The following is a 25,068-nucleotide window of genomic DNA, read 5'->3' as shown; positions in this document are numbered from 1 at the left end:
CGAGAACTTCTAGCTCAGGTTTATCTGTTTAAAACATCACTTCTTGGGTGAGTGGCAGGTAGTCTCTTCAAACTACTTTCCCTGGAGCGTGGAAATGGGTAACTTGGCAGGAAAGCAGCCTGTTCTGCTTGGATGTGCAGAATCCTGCTCACAGTCCAGTGATTTACCAGTTGCTGTTAAAACTGCATTTGTATCCATAATGAGCACATAGGAATAGGATACTGTTATCCCCATTAGTGTGGCTGAGGACTGGATATGTATTTGTCTTAAGCAGGGGCCACCACAGTAACAATAGGAACCACTATCTTACATTTACAAAAAGCTCCATGCCAAATCTCATTTTGATTCCCACACCACTTTGTGAGAGGAGTCTCACAATTTACAGATGAGCACACTGACGCTCAGAAACTTCCCATGGTCCCGTTAGTATTAAATGACAGGATTAAGATTTAAAGCTGGCCTCCCAGCCTGCACCCCGTCCTGCTTTGCTCGCTGCGTCCCCTGGTAAGTAACAATCATTAGTCGGCTGCACAAGGGCACAGCTGTGGAGGGGTAGGCCCCCCGCCAGATCACGTCAGGGATGACATGCAGATGCCTTATGCTGTAGTCTAACCCAGTGAGCTCATTGTTTTCTTCTCTGACGCATGGCTGGCCATCAGAGACTTGAAGATGTGAGCAGTCGTTCAGTTTTAATCAATGCAGATGAATCCTGTTGCATTAAGCAACCCCAGACTTCTGGGGCGGTGCCTTCATTCCTATGTGGATGACGGGGGTCAGTTTGCTTCTGGGTCTCCTTGTTCACACTTGACAAACTGCAGAGGAAGCAGGTATATGGCAGAGCTTCCTCTCATGTGTGGCAAGGGGCGTTCACACCCTTGCCCTTGCTCCATCCAAGTGTCCATCAGTAGCTCAAAGCCTTGCGATGATACCGATGGACAAGATCACTGATGTTCCTGAAAAAGGCAGCAGCCTCAGAGTTGGGCATCATTCTCCTGACCTCCAAATGATTGTGGATTTGTGAGAGGATCCTGAGGTGCCATTCAGTGGTTGCCCAGCAGGGGAATAGTTCAACCCTAGTGTCAGGCATCCCAAATGGCCATCTGCAACTCTTTCCTTTTGACCTGGTCGAGATGTCAATTCCTAACAGGCAGAGTGAGGCTGTAATAGGGGCCACTGAGAGCAGACACAGGTTTCCAGTTTACTTGGCACAGAAAGGGGTTATGACTTTTGCAAGCAGGAACAAGAACAGGTGTTAAATTACGTATGAAAATTAACAGCAGGAATTATCAGTCATTACCAATCAGTCAGCTCTCTCTTTGTAACCTTCCACATATCTTGAAGTAGGTACAATTATTATTCCTGTTCTGCCTTCATATGAAGAAACTGAGCCCAACTTTCACTGTCATGCACAGCTAATAAATGGGAGAGCCAAGATGCTTTTCTAAAATTGAAGTATAGTTAATTTATAATGTTGCATTAATTTCTGCTGTACAGCAAAATGATTCAGTTATATACATACAAGCATGCTTTTCTTTTCCATTGTGGTTTATCACAGGATAGTGAATATAGCTCCCTGTGCGATACAGCAGGACCTTGTTTGTCCATCCTATGTATACTGGTTTACATCAGCTAATTCCAGACTCCCTTTCCTTCCCTCCCCTTCTCTCCCCCGGCTTGGCGGTCGCAAGTCTGTTCTCTACATCTGTGAGTCTGTCTCTGTTTTGTAGATAATAGGTTCATTTTTTTGCCATGTTTTAGATTCCACATATAAGTGAAATCATATAGTATTTGTCGATTTCTTTCCGACTTACTTCGTTTAGTATGATTTCTAATTACATACATGTCGCTGCAAATGGCATTTCATTCTTTTTTATGGCTGGGTAGTTTTCCTTTGTGTGTATATATATACCACATCTTTATTAACTCATCTGTCAATGGACATTTAGGCTGTTTCCGTGTCTTGGCTGTTGTGAGTGCTGTTGCTATGAACATACTGGTGCATGTATCTCTTTGAATTCGAGTCTTGTCCAGATATGTGCCCAGGAGTGGAATTGCTGGATCATATGACAGTTCTATGTTTAGTTTTTTGAGGAACCTCCATACTGTTTTTTGTAGTGGCTTAGGGTCCTGCTGCTTTAATGCAGTTTCCCACCTCAGCCTTATCCTGCTTATTTTCCTTGTCAGTGTCCCGTTCAAGAAGTAAACTCCTTTAGGTTCTGTCTTTTTAAAAACTGTGTGCCATGTGCCTAGTACAATCCCATGTGTAGGAAAGGAGGCATGATAGACCTTGAGGTTGGAGAAGCAGAGATGGGAGAGGCATAGCCACGCTCTAAGGGACAGTAAATGAGCGGACCAGCATGCGTGTGATGCAGCTGGTGAGAGGAAAGAGAGCGTGGTGTTGGGAGGGAGGGGCGGAGAATGGAGGCAGCCTGGGTTCTCAGGGAGAGTTGTGGTGTTTTAATAGGCACTGGGTGTGATGGAAACAAACTGGCCTCGAAGAGCCCCAGGGTTGAATGCTGGCTCCATGTCCAGTGAGCTCCGGAACCGAGAAGCTCTGTGACTGTGGTGAAGTTAACCTCTCTGGACCTGTTTCACTACCTCTAAAATATAGACTTACCTCAGAACTGTGTTAGGAGAAATAACGTAATTTTTAAGTACCTAGCACAGAAGTTGGTTTACTGCAGGTACTCAGTAAACATGAATTTTCCCTTAGTGAGCACTTTGAAATCTCATCAGGGACTTCCCTGGTGGCACGGTGGAGAAGAATCTGGGACAAAGGTTTGATCCCTGGTCGGGGAAGATGCCACATGCCACGGAGCAGCCTGAGCCCACTCTGCCACGACTACTGAGCTCGGGCTGTAGGGCCCATGTGCTGCCCCTGAAGACCCCACACCTAGAGCCTGTGCTCTGTCACAGGAGAAGCCATTGCAACGAGAAGTCCCAGCACCACAACGAAGAGTAGCCCCCACTGACTGTGGCTGGAGAAAGCCTGCACGCAGCAACGAAGACCCAGCACAGCCCAGGATAAATAAAATAAAAATCTCATTAGAATGTTTTCCTGAGTGTTAGGAATCTGTTGGAAAATATCCCAAAGAGGAGGGCATGGATGTGAATGAAACATTTGGGGAGAGAAGAGAGAATTAAGATTGAATGGACGTGGTGCTGGTAGATTTTTAACTTGTTGAAAATGTAATTTTCAGTACTATTATAAAACATAAAGAAGACATACTTCACAATTTGTGTGTCTAGTTTCTTGTTTATTTCTAGATCATTTCTAACTATAACTTGTTTATCTCTGAGAGGTTGGAGACGTATCTCTGTCCTCTCTGTCTCTATCTCACACATACTCACATGCAGACACACACACACCATTTATATTTACAAACTCAAATCTTATTGTTTTTCCTTTGATGAAATTACTTGTAAAGCTTTATTTTTCAAAAAGGGACAAAGAAGGATAAACACTTTTGAATATGAGATTTATGTTTAATATGATTAAAGTGGAGAAGTTGAGAACAAGATAGGTTCCAAGTAAGACAAATACAATACAATACACAATATAATACTTCCCCATCCATAGCAGGGAATGTAAACACTGTAGAATAGGATGCAGAATAAACATTTCAAAAGCATGGTAGAAAACATTTTGGGGATCTGATGAGCCATCCATTAAGGAGAACACAGGAAGAGTCTAACAAAGTGCCAATCACATGCGGTTAAGTATCAGGAACTGTTTCCAGACTGTATGACATGGCTGAGATGGGGAGAGCTCGGAGACTGCCAGGAGGGAACAGTAAAAATAACAGTGCAATTTGGGAGTGACCCTAATTAAATAGGAATAAAGCCTTGAAATTAAACAGAATAATTAGCCTTGATAAAAGAAGTCCTAGAGGAGAATCATCTTGTCTTTCTTCATTATATATAAAAAAAAAAACTTAATGTTGAAAATGGGCAATTTCAGTACCTGCAGGCATTTAAAACTGAAATTCATTTCAGTTCTTCTCCCTCATTCATTCATTCAGAAAATGGATTTCAGGTCTTTGTCATGATGGTGAAGTCATCCAAGTGGTAAAGGGGGTGTCCTGGGATTTAGTGATTCTTAAGATTTAGTGATTCTTAGGGGCGATGCGTGGCATTTAGCTGGTGACAGTATGGAGCATGGCTCAGGAGATACAGTTCCAACTCTGTGTTCCAGGATAGATTATTTTCTCCAAAAAAAGAGCTCATGGGGACTGTGTGATGTCCGTGCAAAGCTTGACTGGTACTCGTGCTACAGCTTTCTACCTGCCTGCCTCGAGTGTGCTCACATGCACCAGGATCCCTGTCTGATAGCAAAGGCTGTCATATGGGAATCGTTAAATAAGTTACGGCCTAAACTGTGGGATATAATTGAGGGTATTAAGAAACATGATACTTATTATTTTAAGAGAAGGTAGGAAAATATCCAAGTTAACACTGCTAAAAAGGGAGGAAAGAGCATTAGCATAATATATAATTGTGATCTCACGTGTGTGGGGGAGTATATGTGTATATTCAGATGAATATGGCTGCAAGTCCATCACCCACTGTCTATGTACCTGCAGGCTATGCTGTGGGGAAAACCAGGAGTGAGAGGAGAAGGGGGGATGGGGACCTCTTATTTTTTATTCCATGTTTTTTTTTTATATGCTTCACATTTTTACAACATCCGTGGCCTTCATTTTGTAATTTAAATAAGAAATGAGATAATGCCCATGAAGCTTGAAGCATAACATCTGCCATGTGGCCAGCAATAAATGTTAATTGGATATTAATAGGATGGCAAGAAAATATGACTTGCTCAGAATGACTTAATCTGCATATAGCATCATATTGATGGTTGTATAAATAAGTGTTTTCTCTCCCTGCTAAAATGAAATATTTTAAATTACAGTTAATAGATTTTAGGTTAAATATGTTATTCTGCTCACTTAATCATTTAGGATTTAATTATTCAAAGAGAAGTTTTGAACAGGAAGCCTTCCAAATCTAGGTAACATGAGACTTTGTTTAAACACCAGAAATTTCCCCTCAGCTATTAGGGTTTTATCTTTAGAGTGCGGGAGTGGGTGCTAATCTGCTTCAGTCATGTCCAACTCTTTGTGACCTTATGGACTGTAGCCCGCCAGGCTGCTCTGTCCATGGGATTCTCCAGGCAAGAATACTGGAGTGGGTTGCCATGCCCTCCTCCAGGGAATCTTCCCAACCGAGGGATCGAACTCACATCTCTTTATGTCTCCTGCGTTGGCAGGCAGGATCATTACCACTAGTGCCACCTGGGAAGCCCATCTTTGGAGTACTAAATTTCAAAAATATTTAACATTCAGAATTCATTATTTTCTGTCATTGAAAACCAAGATCAAATCATTTTTCTTACGGAATTCCGTACCACAACTACCAATAGATATTCAGTAAATTGAATTTAAATTTAATTTTGTGGAACTTTTTATTATAAAAAATTTGAAATACACTGTAAGGAGATCATCTTGTATTATATTCATTTAATCATTCTTGTTTTGTGAAGTGATGAATAAATTGAGTTGAAAATCAATTTGTTTTCTGAAATATATTAGAACCTCTCTTAAAATTCTTCCTGATGAGTTGCTTTGCAATTAGAAGAACCATTTACAATTTGAATTAACATGTTTACAGTTATCTTCTGGGCAAATTGAGCCTTTTACCTAAAGCAAAATTTTCCTAAAGCAAGATACTGTTGTACCAAGATGATAGACCAAGTTAGGATTCAGAATATGAAAACTTCAAATTATTTCTTCTTATATGCTGTGTTACTATCTTAAAACTTATTTTTCTGTCTTTATTTTTATTGGATTGATGTGGTGAAAATAAATTTCCTATGATGACATAGTATATTTTAATAATTATATTTCCTTGATTTTTAAGACCCCCTATATTTTTTCTTTGCATGCTTCTAAAATAGATTTAATATTTTCTAACCCTGATCTCCTGAGAAGCTAATTTTTATATATTGTGTTAGAATTGATGAAGTTTGGCATGTGGTGTTTTATATTAAAGATATAAGGCAAAATTGAGGTACAATCCAAGTAATCAACTTCTAAGACATCCCCCTCCCCAAGAAAAGAATTTAGCAAAAGTAAAAGAGTTTAGCAAAAAACTGTTTTTTTCACAGTTCATCACCAAACAGTTCTCCAGTCTATCAGTTGGAAAATGACCTCCTCCTCCCGTGTACTTTTCCATAGTGGGGATTTGGTGGTGGTGTGTTTTCCAGTTTGCCTTTTGGGAAGTAACTGATTTGTTCTTTCCGCCTTGGGAATGTCTACAAATAAATAATATGAAAGTGAACCTTCTGTGTTCCACTAGTCTTGCATTGTGCATCCCTCTGTTTCTTGGCAAAGGAACCAACAACAGGGACAAAGGGCTGCCTTGAGTGTGCAGTATTTCTAACTTGCTGAAGGCACAGAACCAAATTTGCCATCTTCATTTTCATTCCCAGATTACGCTCGATTTGAGGCCAAAATCCATGACCTACGAGAGCAGATGATGAACCACAGCATGAGCTCCGGGTCCGGGTCCCTGCGAACCAATCAGAAACGTTCCCTCTATGTCAGGTAGGCAACAGTGTGTTTCTTACTGTGACCTGCACTTGTGAGCCATCAGCTTGGGGAAGCAGAGCAACACCGTGTAGCAAGGGGACACGTATTCTTAATTAACCCACGCTCATCAGCACACCACTGTAAGACCTGAAGTTTAACCGATGTGAGGAAATTTTAAAAATGTTATTAACTATGTTAAATTAGTTTAAGTCCCCTGCTTTTAACAAGTTCTTTGACCATGTTGTGATCCAAGGTAAAGTTCTTAGCACAGGTTGTAGTAAAAATAGTGAGAAGAATATTTTCAGTTCAGATGCATCTTAAATTGAATATATGGGCTGAAGCACTGGACATCTGCTTACCATCAGTATGGGAATAAAATATTCTCATATTTCTTCCTGGCCTACTTGACATCTATCCTATTAACTTTGGTATATTGATTAGAAATCAATACTCTCTCAAAGAGTTATGTCGTTTTTTTCTTAAAGTTTGGTAGAATGACTTTTTTCTGTGGCATCTCATTACCAATTGTTTCTCAAACCATAAAAGTTACTTGTTCCTTGCCTGACAAAACTCATTAGCTTATCAGAAAAAAAAAAAAAAGATGATTGATTTAACTTGAAATGCCTTCTGGTCTTTCATACCCATAATTAATTCTTGAGTAAGGTCCATCATCACTCAACTGTAACATGCACCTCATCTTAGCATGAAGCCCCCTATATTCCTCTCAAAATATACTTTATCAGTGCTGACTCTAATTTTAAAAAAACCCAGAAAACAGTACACTATAAAAGCTCAATAAATTTGAAATATCCAGTTCTTTATTAAAAAATAATGCATTATATTTCTTTGAGGATTTTATGTCATATTAGAGCATTAATTTCTATTTTTTTCACAGAATCTAGGAAAATCTTCCTAATTCCTATAGGAAACTATTCCTCATTCCACTACCATTCAATTAAAAAGAAATGATGACTTATAAGAATGCTATTGTATGTATTAATGGCCAAAGTGGGATAGTGATGCCCAGTTAATAGTGAAAATGAATCCAAGTATCATTGGGGGAACCACGCCCATCCTCACTGTATTCTCTTGGCATCTGGTCTGACTCCCACCTACGGTCATATCCTTTAGACCTGAAATTTCACCATCTTGTCTTGACACGAGGTGCATGTTATAGACATTCATTTATATACTTAGACAGATTTATCCTGTTGGTTTCCCTTTGGCTGTAAGGTATCCTTTGTGTCTTAGGTAGGTACAGCAGGGCCAAGGAGGGAGGAGGATTCCAGAAGGCAGCAGCTTCTCGAAGGCTTTGGTTTGCTGGCCTCTCTGACAAGCATAGAGTCCCTTCTTATTCCAGGGAGTTCCAGTACCTCAGAAGCCCTGAGATTTAAATTTTTAAAAAAATCAGAATATGAATATCCCAAATTTGTTCAACTGCATTTTGGAATATTGTTTTGGTCCATGTCTGTGTAATCTGTGAGAGGAACTATTGAGAACCACCCTAGAACATGCCTGGTAGTGATGTCACAAATATGATGGAAAGCAGCTGTTTCTGTTTCTCCTCACTTGTGTTGTATTGCTGGTCTTTTACAAAATATTTTCTAAATCCTGAAATGCTTTAGTCTTGGGTAGCAAATTAGGAAAAGTTAACTAAGTTAATAGGATAGAGATAAATCAGCTAAAATTAAAGTTATATAGAATAAAACTGGAAGGAAAAAATGATCATATTGTTGGTTTCTTGTTAAAAAGTAGAATGCATAAAAATGTTCAATGTACTAGAAGGAATTTGCTGAAAATATACCGGTAATAACTTAGTCCTTTTAAGTAAGTTGTGGAAGATTAGGAAAGTGAAATGAAGTGATATGATGCTATTATGTAAAACTAATAGACTTATTTGAAATAGTAGTATTGCTCAGAATCAGACCTTTACTCTCTGAAATGGTAAATAAAACTATAACATACAAAAGAGATGAAGACTTAAGGTAATAAAGAACATTGTCTTGTCAGTGCTTTAATAGTTGAATATTGTATTAAAGGAGGAACTCCTGTTAAATAAGGCTCAAAAATAGCTGAAAATTCATGAAAAAATTCCCAAATTATTTCTTTATAAGATACCAAAAGTATCTTGTAGAGGTCTGACCTCAGTTTCTAGGTGACTCTTAGAGGCATAGAATTGCAAAAGATGTGGACCATGAATAGAGTCCAGTCAGAACTTACAAGATCCCCTAGCCCTGTTCTCATGCAATGTGATAAATTAATTAATTTCATTAATTAACGAAATAGAAAAGCCTAAACGGAATTCTTTCTCAAAATGATTTGGTATGTTTATACCTTTGTTGTTTGTTTGTTTGTTTGTTTAACAGTAATTTTGGCTGTAGGATTTTCAGATATGCTTGTCTCGTCTAGATCACTTAAATAGAACTAGTGCCCGTTGATTGTGTTATTTTAGAAAGTCAACTAGATGCTGTTTCAAAATAAATCAGTAGCAAAATTTCTCTGATTACATAAATATCAGATGATGAGCATGTCTCTTTAATCCCAGAATGACATCCTGGAATGTTATTCCCTTTACCCTGCTCAGCTTTATGTAATGCTCGGGCTGGAATCTTAGCTATCACCAGGCCCACTGTTTAATTTACAGAAGGGGAAATTCCTTCCGCAGGAGGAAGGGGCCCCACAGCCGCTTGGCAGCAGAGTTGGATCTCCTGCCTTCCAGAGCCATCTATCACTCTAGCTGCCTTGGGCCCAGCTTATGCGCATCAGCTGTTCAGTGCGCTTTGGCTGTGAATCCCAATGTGCTTCTGTCAGCACAGTGGCCGACTCTTGGATTACGAAACAGATTAGCTGAGAGGAGAAATTCAAAAAGAATACTTCTTTGGGGTTTTTACACAGGATAAACTGTACTATAGGGCTTTCATATGGGATTTCTTTAGTACTATTCATATTTTTCCATGAAGCCAAAACCTAAGCCAGAAAGCAAGCTGCTTCTTTGTTCTGTAATAAACAATTTAGCTGACTTAGTAGAATATTTGCTTGTACCACAAAACCACCTTCCCCTTGGAGTTACCTCCTCTTCCCTAAACACCATACACTCTCTTTCTCTCTCACACACACACTCTCTCTCTCAACATTAGCCCTATGCTGGCTGTGTGCAAGACAATGCATCTTCTCGGGCTCACGCAGAAATTGGCCTCCTTCCCTTCCTAGAAATAGTCCCCCTGGTGATGGCGATGTATTTGCCTGGCAGGGAACTAGCACATCTATCCAGGCAGTGTTGTAAACTTGAGCCAACCCTCTCTATTTTCCAATCTAGTTGTAATTATTTTCCTTCTTCTAATCTTTTTTTGTAAGGCACTTGAAGTGCTTTGGTCGTGTCATGCAAATGGAGTTGATTGTCACTAATGATAATGCTGTACATGTTCTATGCCAATGATTTGGATCTGCTTGGTTGAATGGGCTATGTGTATTGTGTATTTCCTGCATTGTGAAACATATGTAGTTGTAGAACCTTAAAAGTAAATAAAACATTAAAAATTTGAATAAAATATTTTTCAAAATGCTCCACAAGTACATTATCAATTCTTCAGCCCTAGATGCCACCTGGGCTCCTGGTATGGGTTTGTTGCATGTACTTTGGGGCTCTATATATGTGCAGGCTGAGGTCTCTCTACCGCTATAATATGCAGTCCCCTTGGTATCTTTCTACCAGCTCTAAATGCATCCCACTAGCAGAACAAGGCTTTTCCTGCTACTAATAGGATGTGCCTTTATATCTAAAAACTACCATGAAAGGTCAGAGTAGAGGGGGTTAAATTCACTCCAGAGTGCAAATGGCTAAGGAGAAATCCTTTCTTTGGATAAAAGAGAAGCAAGAGCACTTAGGACACTGGGAGAACGGAGAGGGGGAGAAAGAAAAGCAGGTAAGTCCACCAATGGAGAGTAAGAAGGAGGTCACAGGAGAGAATATAAAAGAGAACCTGGTCCTTGTTCATTTGTTAATAAAAGATAGCAATTTGAAGAGTTCAAGGGAATAAGCTTTCTGTTGTGAATTTAGGTTTAAAAGTCAGTAACTTATTTATTTATGTGTTCCTCAAGCGTGTTTTGAGTGTATATTCTGTGCCAGAACCTATAATGGACACTGAGGACCTAGAAGTCATGCCCTGTCCTCAAGGAACTTGCATCTAGTATGGAAAAGAGATGAGGGGAAGACAGTCATAATGCAGAGTGCTGTGGAAAGTTAGCTCTAGAAAGGCCAAGAGCCTTTACTGCTACCTTATACAAGGATATCTGAATTAATTCTTGAAGATTTTATATAAGTTAATTCAGAGGCCTTCAAACCATTTTTACTCAAAATAAGGAATACATTTTTATCACGACCCAGTAAATACATACACACATAAAGCTGAAAAAAGATTTTATTATTGAAGTTTATGTTTTATGTACAGTAAACTTTGCTATTTTCCATTCTGTTTCTCTCATTCTTTAAAAAATGGAAGTCACAACTCATTAATTTGGTTTAATGACTCACTAATGGGATCTGATCTACAGCTTGCAGATGGAATAAACAAGGAAGAGCATTCTAGGTAGATGACACAGGACTCAGGCAAGAGAACACGTCTTCACGACATTATAGTCAGCATCTGTGGGATCCCCCTTCCAGTTCCTCATGGCTGTCATCAGCACCCCATCCTCACAATTGCTTCCATTTCTCCTCTGCGTTCTTTAGCCACTCTAAGCCCTCTGCTCACAGTTTTATGTTCTGGATTTGAAGTATTTACTTCCTTCTGTGGTCCTAAATCCACATTTTAAACTAGTAACTCAAACTTTATACTTTCTTTGACAGTTTTTCCTTCAAGGACTATATATGACAAATGTTGAGGTCTGCCTCCTGCTCTGTTGTTTAAATCTTTTACGCAACAATTCATCAGAGCATCAATTCTTTCATTCAACAAACATGATTTCACATGAATATACCTGCAATATACCAGTCTGTAGCAGATGCCTAGCTACAGAGATGAATAAGAGATCAGACCTTCTTCCCTCAGGATTCTCATTGCCCGTGTCTACAGACAGTTCAGTTAGAATGCAGGACATTATCGTAACTATTCTCATGTGCTACGTGCCTTGCAATTATTAACCTGTGTTAATCTTCACAACAGCCTATAAGGCTTCCTACAATGAAATCTACCCAAAAGACCACTGGTGTTTAAAACTCACATATTAAAATAGTGATCACTCTGGTCTTTATTACAGCTTCATGGTAAAGCTCCTTGAAATGGCAGGTCCATCAATCCTAGGCCTGCAAATCCCAGTTAATGTCTTAATTTTCTTATATCTTTAGTGCCTTATGGCACAGTGCTTGGTCTAAAGAAGTCTCTTCAGTAAATATTTGTTGAATGAATTAATTCCTAGATTCTCTTTCCCGTAGAGATGTGAAAGAACAAGATTAAAATATAAGCCAAGACCTTTGAGTAGTGAGCCCTCTGGAAACCCAATATCAGGTGCATGGAGTTTGGTCAAGTCCTGTGGACACAGGCACTACCTTTTGGGATTTCCAGGACACATCTGGGTCTGCAAGGCCTTTCAGGCAGCTTCACCTGCCTGCTGAACTCTGTGACCTTCTTTCAGCTGTGGCCTAATTCAGTAATACATTTAGACCATGACACACAGCCTGTACCTTCTTAGTGAGAGGACCTGGGGTAGGGGCAGGATTCAGGGTTAACCTCATCTGTGTCTCATTCTCAGCATCCTTAATCTTCCTATTCCAGAGACACAGGACTGGAAGTTGCCCTGAGGGAAATCTTGAGCAAATAGATTTCACCCAGGATTCTTCATCCTGATGGGTTTTTATTCTAGAGGAAAGATGTTCTCCCCTGATTGATTTTGGTGGGAGGGGAAAGCAACATCATCATGTAAGAGACTCTGGTCTTTTTTCTGCTCTTCTTTAAACATTAATATATCCTCCACTGTACTTCCTGCCCCACTGTATTTCTTGTCTGGGGATGGGCTTCCCAGCCAACCTGGGGAACAATGTGGAATGGAACCAGTTCAGGGAACTTGGCTCCACTGCAAAGCTGCTTCCCATTTCACTTGGCCATGTATTTCTCAAGGTTATTTAAGGTAGAGCCATGAAATCGTTGAACTTTATTACAAGTCAGGTTTTTACCTTCTTCCCTTCCAGCCTTGGACCCAAATGCTCTCAGCAGATGTCCCCAGGGGACATGCTGTAATCCTGTGTGCATCCCTGCCCAGTGCTTGGCACAGGGCTAGCCAACAAAGGCATTTTTACTGCCTCTCATTCATTCACTCATATATTCTTCTTTGACAAAATTATCATTTATTCTTTCAGAAACACAATGTATTACAGCACCTTGGATTCAGGGTTTCTTGCTGTGTGTGTGCTCAGTTGCATTCTACTCTTTGCGACCTCATGAACTGTAGCCCACCAGGCTTCTCTGTCCATGGGATTTCCCAGGCACCAATACTAAAGTGAGTTGCCATTTCCTCCTCTGGGGATCTTCCTGACCCAGGGCTCAAACCCATGTCTCCTACATTGGCAGGTGGATTCCTTACCACTGAGCTACCTGGGAAGCCCCAGAGTTTCTTATCTCTCTTAAAATCCTACGGGGGAGACATGACCAGGTACCTGAAACAGTCTGACAAGATGAGGCAGAAAGTCTGGAGATGGTCTAGACTTGGGAAACCCAAGAGCTTTGGAAAGGGCAGTGCAAAAGTCAGGACGGGCAACCAGAGCCACACTGAGAGGCCTGTGCTTTATTCGTCACTTCATTTAAGCTTTATAACAGTGCTAAATACAATTATGATTATTATCCCCATTCTACAGATGAAGAACCTTGTACAAGGCCAGAGAGATTTAAAATAGCATGGTGCCACATGGCCAACCCGTGTTCTCTGCCCACATGTGCCTCCCACTGGAGCCCCTGCTCATTGTACTACAGAACAGTGAGGAGGAAGTGAATTCTCTAGGGGCAGAGGTTACATTCATATTGATAGACCTCCTGTTTCATTTATACTTTACACTGACTTCCTCAAGGGAGACCTGGCCTCTGGTCTAGACTTCACAGTTGATCAATTGCTTCACAGTTGATCAGTTGCTGAAACTTGAACTTTTCATTTATAAAATGGACATAATACCTTGTTCACCAGCTTGTTGTTAGGATTAAGTTAAACTAAGTCTATGAAAGAACCTGCCAGATGGGCTTATTAGGTAAAGGGTAGGGCCTGTACCCCTCCCACTGGCTCAGCGCCTGCCTCCTAGCTGGTGCCTCCTTTTAAGAGGAATCGATTTTGATTCTTCATGTGTACTTTGAGACTCATTAGCATTATGTGCACTCTCTCAGGCATTTGCATTTTTAATTGCATCCTTAATTGTGGAACAAAAAGCTTTGTCTTCAGGCAGCTAATTTTGTGCCAGAAATAGAAAGGAAGAGTCACTGGGGACTGGGAGGAGGTTTCTCCTTGCCCTGAAATCATAGTCTGGCCCCAGTTTTAAAATATTTTTAATTTTTAGTTTCCTATGAGAAAAAATTGCTGATCACCATGGATGACCCTTCCATTAACCATCACATTTCTTATCTATCTCTTTACCCCAGGATCTAGAATCCAGATACCATTTTTATTAATGCATGAGCCTTATTCATTTAGTCGCTCACTCATTCATCCATTTCAGAGCCATAACCATCCACCTTATGCTGCACTGCACCTTGTGGATAAAAACACGAGTAGGGCATCTTTTCTGCCCTTAAGACACTCAAGAATCACCCTGCCAATCTGGGCTCTGATCCTCACCTCCACCCCATGGTAATCATATTTCCAGAAATTTCATATCTCCAGAGGAGATACTTAGCCTGTTAGCCCCAAATTACTACTTCCAAGAACAATCTGAACAGCTCTAGCTAGAAAAGAGGGCAGAACAATAAAAGTGAACACACAGTGTTCACGGGAGAGAACAGGTGAGCGATGAGTGTATGGCACCGTTGAGGGAATCCTCACCCTAAATCCTGAGGTTAGGCAAGGAGCAAGGGAATAGATTCTCAAGACATTGGTCCTTTCATCTTAACATTTGGAGCAGTGCCAGATACATTATAGGAATTCAGTAAATACTTATTGAATGAACTTTTTGAATATCCATTGAACATGATGGTTAAACATGATAGTATTAGGAGAATCACCAGTGACTCACAGACGCTGGTTGAGTTACGCATGTGCTCGTCTGTGTCCCTGTGCACTGTGTAAACTCTCTTCTAATGTTCACACCCTCTTCACTTCCCACCTGTTGACTCACCTGTCCCCTCCACCAGATGGTGAGCACCTCTCCAGTGGAGATTTGCTGGATTAGTCTGTATCTGCACAGCCTGGCATACGGTAACTGCTAAATCAATCAAGTGAATGAATTATGAATGTTACTAGATTGGAGAGCATTTAATTTTAATTAAACTTTTACTTCATTACCTCATGACTTGCCAATGGTTCTCTGCCTAACAGAGGTCCTTGTCTCTTCTTGATCAGATGAGTAAGCTGTCCTGTCTGTAGTGATCATTGCCTCAAACTGTTTTCTTAAAATGCATTTAGCCAAACAAATGTCATTTTTAATATAGGTTAGACTTCAAATCCATTTTCCTTCTTCCTGAAAATCAAAAAGAACAGTAACAATAACATTCACAAGTTCTTTTACAAGACTTCATGGAAGGCAGTTTGCTAAGCACCTTATGTGGATTATCTTAATTTAATTCTCACAAACCTCTGCTATGAGGTAGGTGCCATTTTTAGCCCCATTGTAAAGAAGAGAAAACGGAGACCAGGTTTGAAGTTTACCCATAAGAGACTAAGCTGGGTCTAGAACCTAAGCCAGCTGTCCTCTGCCCCTGCCCATGGTGTCACATGGTTTTATTGAAAGGCTTTCATATATTTGATTTGATTTGATATAAAGTATCTGTTAAGTAGGTATTGTTTTCCCACAGTTTTCAGATAAGAAATCTGAGGCTCAAAGTATTGACCTACCTACGCTGTTTTCCAAGCATAGAATACTACCACGGCCTTGCCTCCATCCACTCTCTTTGAAGAATAGTACCAAGAACCTAGAATAGTACCAAGCGCTTGCTTCAGTCCACTTTCATTAAAGATGTGTAAGCCCACAACTCACACGTATCTTTGTCTAGTGTTTGCCTCCCGTTGCATTTGCTGCCATGTTACACACTGCATGATTTCTGCAGAACTACTTGTGCATTATTAAATGTTGAATGGGCAGTTGAGTGAATATCATACAGTCACCTTAGATCCTGTGCATATGTGCATGCTAAGTCACTTCAGTCATGTCCAGCTCTTTGCAACCCTATGGACTGTACCTCTGTCCATGGAATTCTCCAGGCAAGAATACTGGAGTTGGTTACCATGCCCTCCTCCATAGGATCTTCCCGACCGAGAGATCAAACCCACATCTCTTTTTGTCTCCTGCATTGGCAAGCAAGTTCTTTACCACTAGCGCCACCTGGAAAGCCCTTTAGATCCTGTACTGTAACTTAAAGATGCCCGGAGCATTGTGAATTTGTGGTTAAATTGAGCGAAACCCCGCTAGCTGCAGCCATGACAACAGTGTGAGCAAATTCTCTGCCTCTCTTCTGCCAACAGATTTTTCAGCCCTATCCATGTAAAGTCCCACAGGAAAGAACACAATTCAAGTGTCGATCATAAATCATGCCCCGCACATGGGGCATGCAACTTGAGACCCACAACCAACTACACAATTTGTGGGTCTCAGTGCAAAGTGAAAATGGGGCTTCATGTTCGAATTTTAGAATATCAAGACAGTGAGAGCAGAGCATTATACTAAGTGTGAGACAGCGTGAGACTGTGCAGCCACACAAGCCCACACCTATAATACCAGCTCTGCTGACACGTGGTTTAGGACAGTTTGCTCAAAGCTGAAGGCATGTGTGTTTCCCTTAGTATGTAGTGCAGCAAGTATAGGAAAGAGGAAGTCAGCACTGGGAACATTTCCAAGGAGCCAAGCTTTGTCTTTTGCCTAAAAGAGTACTTTATATAAAGTACCCATATGCCTGGTTTTGTGATCTGTAGAAACACTATCTTTCAGCCTCCTTAGTGCTTAAGAAACTTAAAATTCCCAACTTGCTCTGGGCTTTCAATGGCCTACTTTCAGCTAATGCTCTCCACTGTAGGAAATCTTCCAAAAGTGAAGTGATGTCATTATTTCACATTTAGTTATTAGCACCCGCAGTACATTTTAGTCTGCCTGTTTTGTGAAAGTTTCTACCCCTTCTCCTTGCTCTTCAGGTCTGAATTTTTAAGAAAATGAATAAAAGTGCTTCAGAGGACTTTGAAAATCATTGGACCATGTTGGGTGTTGGTGTCCTTTCCATGTGTGTTTTCCTAAATGTAGAGGCTGCAGGACTTAGAGATTTCCCTGACCAACAGCATTAGAATTTTTAAAAATCAGGCACCTAACATGGGATTGACAACTTAATTTCACAAGTAAGAAGTCTAAAAATAATACACATACAAATTATATTTTAAATTGATTGCTCTTTCTTATTGCCATCAATGTCAAAAGAAAAACAGGAACAAAACATGAGCATCAGGTAAACTATTCCACATTTTAAAATTTACAATTTCATAAACCCCACTAGATACATTCCATCTTTCTACTCTCCATATAATCCTACTCTGTAGTGTAAAAAAATTAAAGCAAACATATGACAGCTCGCTTGTTTAAATTCTTAATCCTGAATTTTTTGCTTTTAAATGATAATAAAATGCCTGGGATGCCTTTTTTTACCTTTGTCCTTTCTGGACAGAGAAAGCCATCTTTTAGATTTTCTTTCTCCTTGTGTATTTTCTTCACGTTTTATACCATTTTCTCAAGAAGTAGGAAGCCCAGACCCATCCTCCATGGTAAACTGATGAGTTTTGGTGGTGGTTATTAAGAGCTAAGAAGGAATTTCCATCATCAAAATTATACTTTTATTATTTTTTAAACTGCACTTTCATGTATTTTTTATTATGTCATCCTTTATTTTAAAAACAGACTCTTGTAAAAGATATCATCACTTTCTAGTGTCTTCCATTAAACACTTCCATTACAATATTTAAAACATTGTATAACTGTATTGTTTCAGAACAGATGGCTTACTTCATGTACTTTCTCATCCTTAATTTTCTTGAGGTGACATTGTGTACATGATTTTATTTTATTAAAAAAACATTTTTTGGCCTCACAGCATGACTTGGGGGATGCCATGGCAGTGAAAGCACTGAATCCTAACCACAAAACCACCGGGGAACGCCCCCTTAATTTTTTAGAAAAATGCAGATTTAGCCTTTCAGATGATGGATCTCACACTTAAAAAAAAACGAACACCTGATTTCATAAATAAAATAATGAGAAAATGTGATGTGAACTAAATAGAACTTCATAATAAACGGGATATTTGGTAGCTTCTAGTGACCTCTGTCACAAAAATATAAATTCTCATGTAAATTAACTGTAGTTCTGACTCTCCAGACGAAGCTCATAAACCAGTTCTTGTGGCTTCAGGACTGCTTCATCCCTGTCTTCCTATTAAGGAGGGCTCTGAGTTAGTCCTCAGGAAGGGGTCCCAGTGTTTCTGGCTGAGTGACTCCAGGTCAGCAGAGTGTTCCCATTTCTAAAAGGCCTATGTTGAATGAACCCCATCGTGGGCCCTTTATAAGATAGCACGTCTCTCTTTTCCTAAAATTCCCCATTCCTGCCTCTTCCCTCATAAATGGATGTCCCCTTATTACACCCACCTCTGCAGCACACTCACATCTTCTGATAAGTCCTAGATTATATAATGGATTCGGACGTCCTGAGGGCAAGAAGGTGGTGAAGAGAATTTAGATCTCATAGTATGTATGCTGTGCGTGTGCTCTGCTGTGTCCCTCTCTTTGTGACCCCATAGACTGTAGCCCTCCAGTCTCCCCTGTACATGGAATCTTTCAGGCAAGAATGCTGGAGTGAGCTTGCCATTTCCTTCTCCAGGGGATCTTCCCAACGCAAGGATTGAATCCTTGTCTCCTGTGTCTCCTGCATTGGCAGACAGGTTCATTACCAACCGCACCACCTGGGAAACCCTAGTATGTCTGAGGGAGTGTCATTACTATCCCCATTCTTCAGGTAATGAAGCCAAGGTTAGATAGTTCATGTTATTGTCCAAAATTACACAGCAAAGAAGGAGAACAGATCAGTTCTGTCTGATGCCAAATCCCTGCCGTAATCCTGTAGCCCCTGCTTTCTTGCTGGCTGTCAAACTGAGAGGCATTCGCATTTTCTAAAGGATGCCACATCCCGTGGTAAATGGCTCTTGCCTTCATATTAAAAGCTGAGTACTGTGGGTTTACTCCTCACTTGAGTCTCTCCCATCTACCCACAAAACGTCCTGCACTTGTAACACTTTTAAAGACTCTTGTGATTAGATTGGGTCCACTCAGCAAGACAGTCTTTCCACTTCAAGATCCTTAACCTAAATCAGGTCTTAAAAGTCTCTTTTGCCACATAAACAACATATTCATAGATTCAATGATTAGGGCATGGACCTCTTTGGGTGGGCCGTTGTTCTATCTGGTTCCATTCCTGTAACATTCAAAGATAGCCAAAATTAACCTATGGTGATAGAGAAGAGTGAGTATCTTTGGGATCATGTTACTAATGTAGACTAGGAATAATAGTACCCATTTAAAGGGTTGTTACAAGTATTAAATTCAGCAAAAGTAACAGTTGCCTCAAGAAGTATCAGCCATGAAACAGATGCAATATTTGTTATGTCCTATTTCCTTCTGTTTCCCCTCCCTCAACTCTTATCATTTCACCCGTAAAAATGCTGCAGTTGGGACTTTGCAGGATAAGATATTCTGAAGATTTACAGACCCTCTGTGACAGTGCTTCCCTAACCCCTAGAAATCAGGATTTAAGTAAGAATTCTTTATCCGCTTCAGTTCAGTTCAGTCACTCAGTCATGGCCCCGTGGACTGCAGCACTCCAGGCCTCCCTGTCCACCACCAACTCCCGGAGCTCGCTCAAACTCACGTCCTTCCTGCTACTCACTGAATAGGCTTTCCTGGTGGCTCAGTGGTAAAGAATCTGCCTGCCAGTGCAGGAGACACGGGAAGATCCCTTGGAGAAGGAAATGGCAACCCATCCATCATTCTTGCCTGAGAAATAAATACCATGGACAAAGAAGTCTAGAGGGCAACAGTCCTTGGGGTTGCAAAGAGTCAGACACCACTGAAGGACTAAACTGTAACAGCTCATGGAATACTTCACTTCTGACACCAGATGTGTGGTCTTTATCCCACACAGATCAGTTTTCCAATGTCAGCTGAGTGTCCTTCATTTTAACTCAATTCTGACACTGTTTCCATGGAGAGAGAGTCAGATCCCACAGGTTAAGGGCTCAGCCCTGCAGAGACACTGAGCTTCGCTGCTCTCATCCCCACCCTCCCAGTGAGGTCCCCCCTCTCAGCATCTCCATGTTTTCAGCAACCAGAAGTTCCCTCAGCTCCACCGTTTAGCATTTTTATGGACACTTCATTACTAGGCCTGATAGTCACATCAGTCCTGTCTGATCTTTTGTGACCCCATGGTACATAGCCTACCAGGTTCCTCTGTCCTGGGATTCTGCCCGCAGGAATACTGAAGTGGGTTGCCGTGCCCTCTGTATCGCTGATCCTGTTCACAGCACCAGTTGTCTTGCTGTTCACACTGTCAGCACTGCTCACTGAGCCCAGGCAAGGCATGAGCTAAGAGGCTGGAAGACTTGAGGAGCCTTAGGAACTGCAGACACCTTTATTCTCTCCTGGCTGGCATGGCAGCCACAACATAACCACAGCGTAGCGATTACAGAGCCTTAACATAACCTCATATAACATAACCACGATGTCGCGCCAATGTAGCCGCAGTGCAGCAGCAGCCAGGGCTCTCACAGTGAAGCTCATACAGGTGTACCAGGCAAACTAGTCCGTGTCCAAGCAAGTAACTCATGACGCTCATGCCCGGTGCTGTAAGTGGTCTCAGCGGTTACATAATCATCATTTACAAAACGTGGGGCAAGAGCGAGAGGCTGTGGGGCGAAAGAGCCTGACCACGCCCATCTTGGCTAATTTGCTCTTTCCCTACATCCTCCTCCAGAGGATCGAACCCACGACTCTTGTCTCCTGCATTGGCCAACAGTTTCTTTGCCACTAACACTACCTGGGAAGCCCTCATTACTAGGCATCATTGATTAACTCATTGGCCACTGGTGATTAATTCAACCTCCAGCCTCTCCCTTCTTCAGAGGTTAGCAGTTGGGCTGAAAGCTCCACCCCTCTAATGTCATGGTTCCCTGGGCAAGCAGCTTTTATCCTTTGGGACTGTCTAAAAGCCAACTCATTAACAGAAACTGAGGTGTGGTTGAAAGGAGTTTGTTATGAATAACAACAAACACCTTTATACCTCTTACAACTTAAGACATTCCAAGTGTTCTAGGAGCTCTATGCCAGGAATGGGACAAAGACCAAATCATATTATAAATCATAATATCACAAGTGCTTTTGAAAACCTTGATGCCCAGGCCCCAGCCCAGACCTACTGAGTCAGAATATCTGAGAATGTGTCCTTGACATCATTATATTAGGTTGGTGCAAACATAATTGCAGTTTTGGACCATGAATTTTAAATCATTATAACTAGACTCAAACACATCTTTATTGATCAAAGTATGAACCGTTACAATAAACACATTTTTGCCAGCAAGAAGTAAGTCTATTCCTGTAAAATAAAAATCCCTGCTTCAGGATTCAGTGAACTCTTGGAAAGAATTTTCTGCCTCCTGCTGTTGTGGGAGCATTTACCCTGCAAAAAGTTGTTGAGATGCTTGAAGAAGTGGTAGTCAGTTGGCGAGAGAGAGGTCAGGTAAATAAGGCAGACGGAGCAAAACTTCATAGCCCAATTCATTCAGCTTTTGAACATTGGTTGTGCAATGTGTGGTCAGGCGTTGTCATGGAGAAGAACTGGACCCGTTCTGTTGACCAATGCCAGCTGCGGGTATTGCAGTTTTCCATGCATCTCATCGATTTGCTGAGCATACCTTTCAGATGTAATGGTTTCCCTGGGATTCAGAAAGCTGTAGTAGATCAGATGGGCAGCAGACCACCAAACAGTGACCATGACCTTTTCTTGGTGCAAGCGTGGCTTTGGAAAGTGCTTTGGAGCTTCTTCTGGGTCCAGCCGCTGAGCTGGTTGTCACACAATCCACTTTTACTCACATGTTACAGTCCGATCAAAATGGTTCATTGTTGTTGTGTAGAATAAGAAAAGACTACACTTAAAAATGATATTTTTTGAATTTTGGTCAGTTAACGAGGCACCTACTGATTGAGCCTTTTCACCTTTCCAATTTGCTTCGAATGCTGAATGACCATAGAATGGTTGATATTGAGTTCTTTGGCAACTTCTCGTGTGTTGTAAGAGGATCAGCTTTGATGATCCTCTCAGTTGATCGTTGTCAACTTCTGATGGCTGGCCACCGTGCTCCTCATCTTCAAGGTTCTTGTTTCCTTTGCAAACTTCTTGAACCACCACTGCACTGTACATTCGTTAGCAGTTCCTGGGCCAAATGCATCATTGATGTTGCAAGTTCTTTCCACTACTTTACGACTCGTTTTAACTCAAAACAGCTCGAATTGCTTTTTGTCTAACATCATTTCGTTGTCTAAAATAAAATACACAGCAAGTAATAAGTCATTAGCCAAAGAACACAAAGCAAGAAATGTGCATTAAATGATGTATAACATAGTTACATTTATTTAAGAATGTATTCTAATATCAAATGGCAAAGTTCAACAGTGCAACACCTCTATTACTTTTGCACTCACCTAATATTTTAAAGCTCCCCCAGTGAATCCAGTATTCGACAACATTAAGAACCATTGTTTTATCTTTTCTTTTTTTAAAAACTTCCTCATCAACCTGAGAACAATAGCTTAAAAAGTCTTAGATTTCTTGCATGGAAGTCTAATTAATGCCAGCCTGCAACTAATGGGAAGGCCAGTTCCTGGGATGGCTTTCAGTTCTGATCACATCCAGACTAAGAATTTGGAAACCAACCTTGAACCTGATGCTATAATTGCTAACACTTAGCAAAAATAAAATTTTCTAGTTCAAGACTAAATAATAACTTTGGAAAGCAGATTGAACATATTAGAAAGATATCTTGAGAATCAGAGAGTTCTAGCATTCCTATTTTGATTGCCTATGAATACAAAATGAACTGATTAGAAGTTCTCAAATTGCATGAAGTCCCTTTGAACATATTCAGGGTACAGGTGAGCTCAAAAATCCCTAGTTTGAATGCTTCATCTGTGTGTGTGTGTGTGAGTATGTGAGTGTTTGTGTGCAGTACTGGCCAGACTGTTATACCCAGTCAAAATTATAAAAAATTTGCATATAACTAGATTTACCGAGTCCTCATTTCTGGTTCATCCCGCTCCCCCTTCCTACTCTGTAGTGCACCGGCCCCCTGTTCTGTTCGCAGCCCACCCCCACAATTCGACCCTGGCCTTTCCCCTGCACTCTCTCCTTTCCCTGCACCACTCCCCCCACCTTAGGGCTTAGCCTATCTGCAGTCGGTTGGCATGGAAACATTAGATGAGCCTGCCTGGTGGGAGAGATGTTCTGTTTCCAAGTAAAAATGGAAAAGATTCAAGTGTGATTCACTTCCAGCCATTTTAACTCTTTTAAGCTCACCCATCTATTTAAGCTGTACCTGTGGCTCCCGGTCACCTACAAGGTAAAGGAGATTATCTTGGTCTAGACTCTGCCCTCTCACCCGCTACTGACTGCCCTCACACACCCCGGGCAGCAGCCTCGAGGGCACCCTGTTCTTTCATTGCTCCCTGCCTTGGCACTGGCCCTTTCTTCAGTGTTTCAACAGTACAGTCTCCTCTTCCTCAGAATTTCTGTCTAGGAGGTGCTCGAAGGCCTTTCAAGACCCAGAGCAGGCGCTGCATCTTCCCAGGAGCTTTCTGGCCCACTGGCTCACACCTCTCTGTCCTCTCCTCTCGTAGCAGTTCAGTTATGGGGACCGTGGGAAACTCCAAGTTTATTTTTCTCCCCAGACCGTGAGCTTATTAAAAGAGAAACATGCTACTGTGAGGAGCATGTGAGTTTTTCACACTCTGAGGGTACAGTCCTGGCTCCACCACTTACTAGATCTGAACTCTTGTACAATCACTTACCTCTTCTGAGCTTCAGTCAGTTTTCTCACACTTAAAATGAGAACGATGCTACCTAATATGCCCCCTGTTTATCAGATGCTGGGTGTGTGTCAGGTGCTTTATTTTATTTATATCCTCTCCCTAATTCAATGAGAGATAAAGGTAATATATATATATTTAAGTCGCTCAGTCATGTCCAACTCTTTGGGACCCCGTGGGCTGTAGCCTACCAGGCTTCTCCAGGTAGGAATACTGGAGTGGGTTACCATTTCATTCTCTAGGGGATCCTCCCAACCCAGGGATCAAACCCTGGTCTCCCGCATTGGAGGCAGATGCTTTAACCTCTGAGCCACCTACTGACTCCCTTTTGTAGTGAGGAAACAAAGACTCAAGAGTCAAGCGACCTGCCCTGTCTCACAGTTCCTTCACTGTGGAGTCTGACTCTGCTGCTCTGTATTCGTGCCTCTGTTTGTGCCTAAAGCACCTGGCTCTGTGGGAGGGGCAGGGTGTGCAGAAGGATGGACTGATAATAAACCGCCTTGGGAAAAGCGCAGTGCTCTGCTCTGTGTGGGCATCCAAATGGAAAATTAAACCTCTGGTTTTCTAATGTGTACAGTGTCTATAATCTTGTGGATAAAGTCAAGAACAGGCATCTATCACTTTGTTTAAATCTGTGTACTAAAAACATGCTTCCTGCCCACTTGAACCACTGCCCCCGAAAGAAGCCAAAGGCAGGCTGGATCCTTGAGAAAACTGGAAAGCAGGAAAAAAAAAAAAGGCCTTTGAATGGCTCTTTATTCACCTTGACCGTTGCCAGTGCCAGTGGGAAGGAAGCCCTTCATCGTCCCATGTTGCTGTCCTTCGCGCGGAGTCTCCGCACCTTACTGCTTGGCGGGGCGGGGGTGGGGAGCTGCCAAAGGCCCGGTAAGAGAGTGAGTGCTGCTCGGGGAGACACAGTTAAGTTTTAGTGTAGCTCATTCAGTACCATTCAGAGTTTGTACAATTTTATTTTCTAACCAGTAATTTAGCACAAGAAGAAAATATGTGGTCTTATTCAACTATTTCTATTTTTACATACAGATAAGTGTAAAAATCTCTTTTAAGGAAGGGATTCTGCATTGTAGCTCAGTGTATGTAAATAATGCCTTAGGTTTCAAAAGGATAGAACAAAGCTTGTCAGTTTGTCTAGGACCAGCCACCACACAATGTTTCTTTTTTTATAGCA

The 25,068-nt window shown here is 41.3% G+C and overlaps 1 protein-coding gene across 16 annotated transcripts in view; it reads left to right on the top strand.

Moving 5' to 3' along the window:
• Positions 1 to 25,068, top strand: part of DLG2 (discs large MAGUK scaffold protein 2) — a 2,318,993-nt gene that overhangs the window by 2,141,539 nt on the left and 152,386 nt on the right. For all 16 annotated transcript variants that reach the window (XM_027532391.1, XM_027532387.1, XM_027532386.1 and 13 more), the window contains one exon: positions 6,491 to 6,605. In XM_027532391.1, coding sequence (XP_027388192.1) covers positions 6,491 to 6,605 — 115 coding nt within the window. The remainder of the gene's footprint in view (positions 1 to 6,490; positions 6,606 to 25,068) is intronic.

Source organism: Bos indicus x Bos taurus, chromosome 29 (assembly GCF_003369695.1).
Source record: "Bos indicus x Bos taurus breed Angus x Brahman F1 hybrid chromosome 29, Bos_hybrid_MaternalHap_v2.0, whole genome shotgun sequence".
Taxonomy (NCBI): Eukaryota; Metazoa; Chordata; class Mammalia; order Artiodactyla; family Bovidae; genus Bos; species Bos indicus x Bos taurus.
The sequence above is the reverse complement of the archived record's forward strand: the minus strand, read 5'-3'. Positions and strand labels throughout refer to the sequence as shown.